Genomic DNA, 10,026 nt, shown 5'->3' with positions numbered 1-10,026 from the left:
CCCACATTCTGGGGGCCTTCCCGAGGTCACACACCCGGGGACTCCTCTCCCTCCCCGAGGCAGCAGCTGCCTCGCGCTCCCGGCCGCCTCGGCCCTCCCGCCTCGCCTCTTCCTGCTGGAGCCACTCGTCCCTCCTTCCTTTCTCCCTGGGACAAGCCTCCTGCTTCCCAGGAAGTCGGATGGGGGTTCCGAGGGAAGTCAGTGTGATCAAATGCGGGTGGCACCGGGCGCTCCGGGCCGGGAGTTCACATAGAAGTACCAGGAAGCAGACGCCCGAACGCCGGGCGCGGAAGAGAAAGCGGCGAGCGGGGCAGGACCGGGGGCCGGAGCCTGGCGGGGACCAACGCGCGGGGCCGCCGGCCTGTCCCCCTGGCAAGGTGCGCTGTGCACAGCGAAGCGCTTCCTCCCGCCCCTCCCCTCCCCCCTTTGGAAAGAGAAAACCCAGAAGTTTGAGCCAATTCTGGAGAGGGAGCGGCTGCACTGATTCGGAAGTTGGATCTCTCTGTGCACAGGAATGCGGAGAGAAAAAAACAAAACCCACCCATTGCTTCATTTCCCCTCCAGCCAGCGCTCTCTGTTGTGCAATGGGAGGGCTTTCCACGTGGAGGAAAATGAAGCCCGGTCTGCGCCGCGCGGAACGAGGCGCCTCGGGGCTCCGCCGGGGACGAGGGCAGCGCGGGGCGGGAGGCGGCCGAGGGCCCCGGGTCCCCCCGCGGCTCCGCGGGCTCTCCGCCGCCCGGGGACCGGACAGGAGGTGATGCAGGGAGCCCGGGGGCAGGCCGCCCGCCGAGGCCGGCCTCCCGGAGCGGCGGTCCGCCGCGGGCTCTGGCGCTGGAGCGCCGTCCGGGGAGGCGGCGGGGACCGCTCTCCCCCGCGTTCCCCGGGCGGGCGCCCCGCTCGGCGTCCGGAGGCCGAGCCCGGGCGCTCGGGGGGCGCGGGCGGGGAGGCGGGCCGCGCACGTGGGCGCCGGGGCGGGCCGCGGGGCGGGGGGGCCGGGCGTGGTCTCCCCGCCTCCCGGGCGGGATTTGCATGTGAGCGCGGCGGCCCGACCGACTTCCTGCTCCTTCTACGCGGCAGGTACGCGCCGGCGGGTCGGCGGGCGGCGGGCGGCGGGCGCGCCCAGACGCGGGCACCTCCTCACCCGGACGCCACCGCTGCTCCCGGCCGCGCCGCGCCGCCTTCCGCCGGGGCCGCCGGCCCTCCCGCCGCGCCCGGCTCCGAGGTGGGGTCGCGCCCCTGCCGCCCGCGGTCCCCTCGGTCCCCGGCGCCCAGCCCGCCTGAGCCCCGCGCACCGCCGCCGCCGGGCTGCCCCGAGGGCCGGAGCCATGAGCGAGATGTCCAGCTTCCTGCACATCGGGGACATCGTCTCCCTGTACGCCGAGGGCTCCGTCAACGGCTTCATCAGCACTTTGGGGTGAGTGCTCCGGGCGCCGCGGGGCCTGCCCCCGCCCCCCAGGCCCGGCGCCCCCGCCCGGGAGCGGCCCGCCCGCGGGGAGAGGAAGTTCAGTGTTTGCCCAGGTGGAGCGGTGCCCGCCGGAGCCGGCAGGAGCGCCCTCCTCCGCGAGCCTCCGCCCGACGGGCGCGGGGACTTCCTCGCAGGTGGTCCCGGGGGCGGGGTGCCGGGCCGGGCTGGGACCGGCGTCCGGCGGACCGGCCCGGCCCCGGAGGCGGGCGGAGCTGAGCGCCGGAGCGCCATCGGGGACCCGGGCACCTGTGCGAGGTCGCGCCTCCCCGCGCAGCTCTCCGGACCTGCCCGGGCAGTAGGGGCGTCTTCCCTTCCGGCGCCCCGGCCCTGGCCCGCCGCCCCTCCTCCCCGGCTCCCCGTCAATTTCCTGCGCAGCTCACCTGGCGCCCCTGGGTCTCTGGTCCCAGGATCTCTGAAGCGCTTGACAAATATTAATTAATTCTGGCCGCCACCCCCCAGGGTGTGGGCTGGATAAGCAGGGAATCGATTCAGGTCCCTGGAGAGGCCAGGCCTGAGGCTGGCACAGGGCGGGAGGAGGAGGCAGAGGGAAGGGCTCTCTCCAGGGAGCAGTTGGGTGAGTCTGGGGGTGGGGTGGGGTGCGGTGGGGTGGACTCCCCACTTCTGCAGCCAGGCCTGGGCAGGGCCTGCTCCCTTGGCCCCATTTTCAGGATGGGGACCTGCTAGGTTTGCCACTGATAGATGAAATAGAGAAGGCCGGAGACGGGGATGCCAGGACACAGGCTTTATTGAAGACAAGAGTACCACTGCCGGCTGCTTCCAGAGAGAGAGCGAGGGCCGTGTACAAGCACTTTTTAAGGGGAGGAAAGAGAGGGGATGGGGCTTAGGGCACTCAGCACACACTGATTGGTGGTTCCATGTAAGGCCTATGATTAGGGACCTAGGGACTTAGGAATCGGGGGCTTAGGGTATTGGCAGGTGCTGATTGGTGGTTCAGTGCTCAGGAATGTCTGGCCGCAGGTGGAGTTTACCATCTATCACGTCCTCTGCTGACCCTCCTCCGCAGGCGACCAGCCACCAGGCCCTCTGCGCTGGGAGTGGAGGACAGCCCAGCCCCTCAGCCCCGGCTCTCCCCGGCCTGGCTCACCCCGAGAGGGAGAGGGCTCACCTGTCCCCTTGCTGTCTCCCAGGGCTGATGGGAGTTTAGCTTTCTTTTGGTAGCGAAGGGAATCTAACAGGACGGGTGTGTGTGTGTGTGTGTGTGGGGGGGTGGCTGGGAGTTCCAGCAGACCCTGCTCTCTTACCTCAGCATCCTATCCCCCCTCCCCCAATCTCACTTCTTTTGCTCAGGCCCCTGAGGATGGGATAAAGGCACATCTGGGTGGCACCCCCAGCCCCCCAGCAATGACCAGGCTCTGGCTGCCCCTCAGGTCAGGCGCACAGCACACACCTCTGACAGGCTGAGGGGAGCAGAGGGGGTGGGCTGTGGGGGCAGCTGGTGGCAGCCCCCAACTCCTGTCTGAACAGCACTGGAGGCTTTAGGGAAATGACCGTCTTCTCTGATGCCTTGTGCCTGCTCCAGCCACAGCGGGCCTCGCACACGGCGGGCCTCGCACACGGCGGGCCACGCACAGGGCGGGCCACACACACAGCAGGCCACGCACACGGCGGGCCACACACACGGCGGGCCACGCACACGGCGGGCCACGCACAGAGCGGGCCTGGCACAGGGCTGGCCACGCACACGGCGGGCCACGCACACAGCGGGCCTCGCACACGGCGGGCCTCGCACACGGCGGGCCACGCACAGGGCGGGCCACGCACAGGGCTGGCCACGCACACAGCGGGCCACGCACAGGGCTGGCCACACACACAGCAGGCCACGCACACGGCGGGCCACACACACGGCGGGCCACGCACACGGCGGGCCACGCACAGAGCGGGCCTGGCACAGGGCTGGCCACGCACACGGCGGGCCACGCACACAGCGGGCCTCGCACACGGCGGGCCTCGCACAGGGCTGGCCACACACACAGCAGGCCACGCACACGGCGGGCCACGCTCAGGGCTGGCCACGCACACGGCGGGCCACGCACACGGCGGGCCTCGCACAGGGTTGGCCACGCACAGGGCGGGCCACGCACACGGCGGGCCACGCACACGGCGGGCCACGCACACGGCGGGCCACGCACAGGGCGGGCCACGCACACGGCGGGCCACGCACAGGGCTGGCCACGCACACGGCGGGCCTGGCACAGGGCTGGCCACGCACAGAGCGGGCCACGCACACAGCGGGCCACGCACACGGCGGGCCACGCACACAGTGGGCCACGCACACGGCGGACCACGCACACGGCGGGCCACGCACACGGCGGGCCACGCACACGGCGGGCCTCGCACACGGCGGGCCACGCACACGGCGGGCCACGCACACGGCGGGCCACGCACACGGCGGGCCACGCACACGGCGGGCCACGCACACGGCGGGCCACGCACAGAGCGGGCCACGCTCACGGCGGGCCACGCACACGGCGGGCCACGCACACGGCGGGCCACGCTCACGGCGGGCCACGCACACGGCGGGCCACGCACACGGCGGGCCACGCACAGGGCTGGCCACGCACACGGCGGGCCACGCACACGGCGGGCCACGCACACGGCGGGCCACGCACACGGCGGGCCATGCACACAGTGGCCCGTGAGATCTAGCAAATCAAGGGAAACACCTGCCCCCCACAGGCCTCAGCCCCTCGCAGGGATCCTCTGTTGCTGCCTCTCACTGGGCCCAGCGGGCTGCTTCCTCCGTCCACGCTGAGCCCTGAGGACAGGTGACTCCGAGAGCCTGCTCTCAGGCCGCCAGTCCCCGTGCAAACACCGCCCGCAGCTCCGACTCCCGCTGGTGGGCCCACCCTCCTCGCCTGGCATTCCAGCACCAGCACCTGCTGGCCTCAACTTCTTAATTTTGGGGCTTTGCCACCTCCCCCCCCAACCACCCCCCAACCACCCTGCTCCCAGTTCCTGGAACCTGCCCACCCCCAGGTCTCTTCACCGCTGCCCTCGCTGCCCGCCCGGCAGCCAGGCTCCGCCTGGGTAGCCCTGACCCCTCGCCCAGACCTACTGCGAACGGCCCCAACCCAGCAAAATCACCCCCTTTCCTCTGCTTCGCGCTGCTCTGTGCAGACTCCTCTCTGGCGTTCGTTGTGCTGTTTTACAATTAGTCGGAGGTTCTTTGTGTGGCCACCAGTGCTGGCACCTCGCCAGGATTAACTGCTTCCTGACACGTCCGTGCACGCAGCACGGCGCCCGGCGCGGGGCGCTTGGTGTCGGATGAGGGGCCGAGTGTCGCAGCTTCTCAGGCCTTGGAGTCCGTGAGAGGATGTTTCTAAGCACCGAGTCGTTGCTACTCAACGTCTAGTGCCTGTGGAGCCTCGTCAGCACACCTGGAAGCTTTAGAAAACAGATCTCGGACCTGCCGCCCCGCGGAGGCGGAAGCTGCACGCTGGTCCAGGGGACTGGGTGCCTTACAGCAGGGCGGGGTGTGTGTGTGGGGGTCCCCGAGGTCTGAAAGGTTGGCGGCCGCTGCCTTGCAGCGTGAAAGCATTTCTCTCTGGTTCTCTGCTCTGTCCTCACCGGGCCTTCCTGGCTCTCCTCGACCCTGGCCCCTTCCCCCAGCCCGGCTGCGGGTGCCCCTGTCTGGGAGCCAGGAGGCTGATGCACTGAGCTCCCAGGCTCGCCCGGCTGGAGGGAACAATGTGCTGGAGACAGGAGTGGCCTGGAGGGCAGGGGCTGGCTCCGCTGGCGGGTGGGAGGGGCAGCGGTAGAGGAGGGAGTCAGCAGCTTCCAGAATGCATCCAGCTCTGCAGGCCGGGCAGAGGGGCCGTTGGGTCTGCCTGGATAGTTAGGGCTCCCACTGAAGGTGGTCCATGAACTTTTGGAGGGGGGTTGTGGGGGGGGGGTCTGGGTGCAGGTGCTGGAGGGAAGCAGGCCGCCTGGTCTTGGCCGGAGAGTGGTCAGGGTGCCTCTGCCCGCCCACTCCTGGGTGTTGGGGCGCCATCTGCTCCCAGACCCGCCCAGCCTCCCTCCCAAAAGCTCATGTACAGTCTTCAGTGGGAACCCCCTAGTTACCACCCGGGCCTCGGGGAGCGCAGGGCAGGTCGTAAGGCTCCCCACTCGGGGCTCCCTGCCCACCTCGTAGCCGGATCCCCTCCCCAGGAAGGCTGGCATGGAGGTCAGGACCTGAACGTGTGGCAGAGGCAGGGTTCGTGGGAAAGAAAAGAACAGAACGTGGGGAAAAGCAGAAGTCGAGGGAAAAGAGGAAGACGGAATACGTGGTGGCTGACTCCTACCAGCCCCGAGCGGAGCCGGCCGGGCGGAGCAGGACTGCAAGGACAGGACTGTGTGAACATCTCCCTCGCAGCGTTGTGGGGTCGGAGTGGACTTGGTGGCAGGGGGCATCACGTGTGGAAGAGGCCCGTTAACTCTGGTGACCTTGGCAAGGCCCTGCTTCCTTCAGCCCAGCGCCCTCCGTGGCGCGCAGCTGGTGCCTGAGAATTCCCTGGGGGATCGAAAAAGCCCAGCTCCTAAGTCCTGTGTCAGACCAACTGTGTCAACATTTCCAGGGCTGGGTCTGAGGTTGGATTGCTTTTTTAAAAAAAATATATTTTATTGATTTTGTACAGAGAGGAAGGGAGAGAGATAGTTAGAAACATCGATGAGGGAGAGTCATCGACCAGCTGCCTCTTGCACACCCCCTACTGGGGATGTGCCCGCAACCAAGGTACATGCCCTTGACCGGAATCGAACCCGGGACCTTTCAGTTCCCAAGCCGACGCTCTATCCACTGAGCCAAACCGATCTCGGCCTGAGGTTGGATTGCTTTAAGCTCCTCGGGGGATGTTAATGGGTACCGGGACCAGGATCTCCAGTCTGAGAGCCCGCAGGCTGACAGGCAGGGAGGACGTCTGTCTGTGGAGTCTGTTTGCCTCTCGATCTGGAGAGTCCACCTCTCAGCCTTTGTCAGACCTCATTAAGTCATTCAACAAACATTTACTGAACACCTACCCTCTGCTGGGCGCTCAGTAGTGACTGAGACAGCACAGACTGCTCTAGTCCGCACAGCAGGGGCGGAGAGATGGTCCCTAGGAGCCTGTGAGCCTCTCGTCCGGACCTCGTAATTCCGGGAGGGGCCCCGCCCGCCCTGCAGCCACATCCCTCTGGGCGGATTGCAGACCTGCCCTGGGCTTTCACGTAATTGTGGTTTCCCTGGCCTGTGCCCCGAGGCAGGGCTTGGCCTCAGCTGGGCCAACCCTTGCCACTAATACACACTTGAGTGGCCAGATTATTATGCGTTCAGAGACCATCATCATCTGGCCACTCCGTGTGTACCTGATGGAGTAAATCTGAAAAACTCAAAAGTTACCTGTGACACCACTGGGACCCTTTGGCCTTCTCACCTACACACATAGGCACTCCCGCCCACAGGCCTTCGCCTCCTGGCTGTTGGGGGACATGCATTCCCGTGCCAGCACCCCGTGGCCAGGCTGCACAGCGTCCCGGGTGCGAGCACCCAGGTCTGTCTGCGCTGGGCACTCGGGTTGCTCCTCAGGTTTTGCCATGGCAGACAGCGGGCCCGGAGCACCTGATTCCGGACGTACCCGGACACTCACCCAGTTACTCTCTCAGGATAATTCCTGGAAGTGGAATTCCGAGGCCCAAGGGAAGGCACACTGGCCCCCCACAGGCTCTCTAACCCCCGCGTTTCTCTGGCAGCGGGAATGGGGACCCTGTGCCAGGGGCATGACCCAGTTCACGTGCAGCTGGAGTCTCGTACCGGGGATGTGGGGTGTAAGACCAGCCTCTGCTCTGGAGGTTGGGTGTGCGATCGGGGGAGGGGGGAGGAGGGAGGAGGGAGGCGGGTGGGGGGGGGGGGGGGAGGGCCTGGCGGGGCCGGAGTCAGCCCCGGGTTCCGCTGTGGGCTGGGGATCCAGGCTGTGGTGCGCTCCTGGCTCTGCCGCCTGAAGAATCTGCTGGAGCCACTTGCTCGCTCTGCCCTGCCCTGCATTCCTGACCCCACGTCCCCCTGGGCGGGTGGGGCAGTGGCTGGGGTGGGGGTGGAGTGATGAGCTGAGTTTAGGGTGGGGCCACCAGCTTTCTGCTCTCGGGGGAGGTTTCCGGGTTTCGATTAACCCCTGAGCACAGGCCTGATGGCCCTGCCTCACCCCGCGGGGGGCGGGAGGAGGGCAGAGGCCACACCTCTGGGTGTCCGTCAGGGGAGCCCTGAGCCCCCAGGGTCCCGCTGGCCCTCCGGCAGTGCCAGTGGCACCGGTATTTGCCGGGAGGGCCCGGCTCGGGGAGGCGGTGAGCAGGGCCGCAGCGCAGGGTCTGAGGGCTGCGGCCTTTCACTCCAGGGACCGTGGGCACAGCACTGAGCCTGGGCCCTGGCCACACAGAGCCGGGCGGGGCACAGTGCAGAGCGTGTCCACTTGGGCACAGGCTGGAGGCGCTCCTTGAGGGGCTGCGGGGGGGTGGGTGGGCTGCAGGGGGGTGGGGGGATGATCACAGTGGGGGGTGTGCGCTGGCAGGTGGGCAGAGCCAGGAGAGGCGGGGACCCTAAATCTCAGCCTGGGGGCAGCTGCAGGTGCTGGGGACACCTGTGCACATTTGGTTCGCAAATCACGGTCAGCCAGCCAACCGCCCCCGCCCCCAGCCGCAGGAGCGCCGGCTCCAGGGTGTGGGCCTAGACGTGGGGGCATGGGCACGGGAGGGGAGCCAGTCTGGTCCCGGACGCCGGCTCTGGCAGCGCTTTTCCAGCTGGCTCTGGCTCCGACCGCCACCTCGGCCCCTCACCGCCCGCCTGAGGCGTGAACATGACTCAGGAAAGGTAGAGCCATTTAGAGCACCACATGCCCACATCTTAGACTTAACAACTGTCTACAGTTTGGCGTGTTTTCTGCACCTCCTTTTCACTGAAGTATTTTCTGGTATTACACACCTCGTATGTCTTCACCTGTAAATACTTCATTATACATCTCTAAGAAGCCCCCTCTGGTTTAGCTCAGTGGCTAGAGCATTGGCCCAAGGACTGAAGGGTATCAGGTTCGATTCCGGTCAAGGGCATGTACCTTGGTTGTGGGCACATCCTCAGTAGAGGGTGTGCAAGAGGCAGCTGATCCATGACTCTCTCATCGATGTTTCTCTCTATCCCTCTCTCTTCCTCTCTGTAAAAAATCAATAAAATACTTTAAACAAACAAACTAAACTTTAATTAAAAAAAACATGGAAAAATACCCTCAGGTGAGGATTGACAAAATAAATAAATAAAAACGGCATCTCTGAGCGGTAAGGTTGTGTTCCTGTGTTTCCATGATGCTGTTATCGCACCAGTTCCTAGGTCTCAGCGGCATCGATGCCCGTCACAGCCGAAGGCCCCTCTGTCCTCTGTCTGTGACCACTGGTGTCTTTAATTCCGGACCCAGTCAAGGTACACGTGTGAATTGGATTCTTAGCCTCTTAAATGCCTTTCTTCTAAAACAGTGCCCCCCCCCCCCCGGCTGCCCCCACCGCGCTCCCACACAGGCTGGCGGCTGCGGACCGGGCACTCTCTGGGTTTGCTTTGCCCGGAGCTCCAGGGCGCCTGGAGTGGGCAGGGCGCGCCTCTGTGGGCCGGGCGGGCAGGCTGGGGCCGACTCCGGGTGATGGAGGGCAGGAGAGAGGCTGTGTGAGGCCAGGGCTGGCTGGAAGGCCCCTGTCTGCACCCCTTCTCTGCCTCAGCTTCCCCTCCGTCTCCCCTGCTCCCTGTCCTGCTCCTCGCCGGCCTGACAGATGCACCTTCCCATCCCGGCGGCCCTGCCAGACCCCGGACTCCCAGCGGCCACCCGATCCCGAGCCAGAAATGCAGGCTGGGGCCCGGCTCTGTCGGGCCTTTATCTCTGTGGGGCCACGGCTCGTCCTTGGCGCCCTCCATTCCTCACGGCGAACCTTCCGGGTCTCTCAGTCCTTTCAGGCATGAGCTCTGCAGAGCTGAGGCGGAGTGACCGTGCACACACAGCCTGGCGGCCGGGGGCCCGGTGGGTCCCGGTGAGAAGGATGGACCGCCCGGGCATGGCTGTCCGCGCAGGACTGCTGAGGTTCTCTGAGGAGCCAGGGACCCAGCCATGAAGCTGGGTTCCTATCCCTGCATCCCCCCACCCCACCTAGTGGGTGTGCCGTGGGGTGTTTGGGGAAGGGACCCCAAGTGCCCACCTACCACCAGCCAATCCCAGTTCTGACAGTGCCGGGTGCCGGAGCGGGTGGTGGCCAGTGCTCTGGGCCGAGGTCCGGAGACGGGTCTGGAGCTGGCTGCTCCTCTCCTCCCGGTCTCCCCCCCCCCCCCGCCCCCCCATTCTGCGTCTCAGGCTCTGAGCTGGATTGGGGGGACGGGATGTCTAGGGTCCCTTGGCATTTGCCCAATCTGTGATTCCTGCTCCTGTGACTGCTCCGCTGGGGGCCTGGCAGGGCAGGCTCTGTCCAGGCCCCCTGATCAGATGGTCACCCACCCCACTCCTAGCTCCTCCCCCTCCTTATCTAATCTTCCTGACCCCACTGGCCCGCCCGCCTTGGCTCCT

The 10,026-nt window shown here is 66.6% G+C and overlaps 1 protein-coding gene across 1 annotated transcript in view; it reads left to right on the top strand.

The window, feature by feature from the left end:
* The first annotated feature begins 1,050 nt into the window (after positions 1 to 1,050).
* The window catches only part of ITPR3 (inositol 1,4,5-trisphosphate receptor type 3), a 70,992-nt gene continuing 62,016 nt past the window's right edge, over positions 1,051 to 10,026 (top strand). Inside the window, exon 1 of the mRNA XM_036414609.2 lies at positions 1,051 to 1,414. Within this exon, the coding sequence (XP_036270502.1) occupies positions 1,326 to 1,414 (89 nt within the window). The 5' untranslated portion in view covers positions 1,051 to 1,325. The remainder of the gene's footprint in view (positions 1,415 to 10,026) is intronic.

The sequence above is a fragment of the Pipistrellus kuhlii genome, unplaced genomic scaffold, assembly GCF_014108245.1.
Source record: "Pipistrellus kuhlii isolate mPipKuh1 unplaced genomic scaffold, mPipKuh1.p scaffold_m20_p_5, whole genome shotgun sequence".
NCBI lineage: Eukaryota > Metazoa > Chordata > Mammalia > Chiroptera > Vespertilionidae > Pipistrellus > Pipistrellus kuhlii.
Note: the sequence above shows the minus strand (reverse complement) of the source record. Positions and strands in the feature narration are given on the sequence as shown.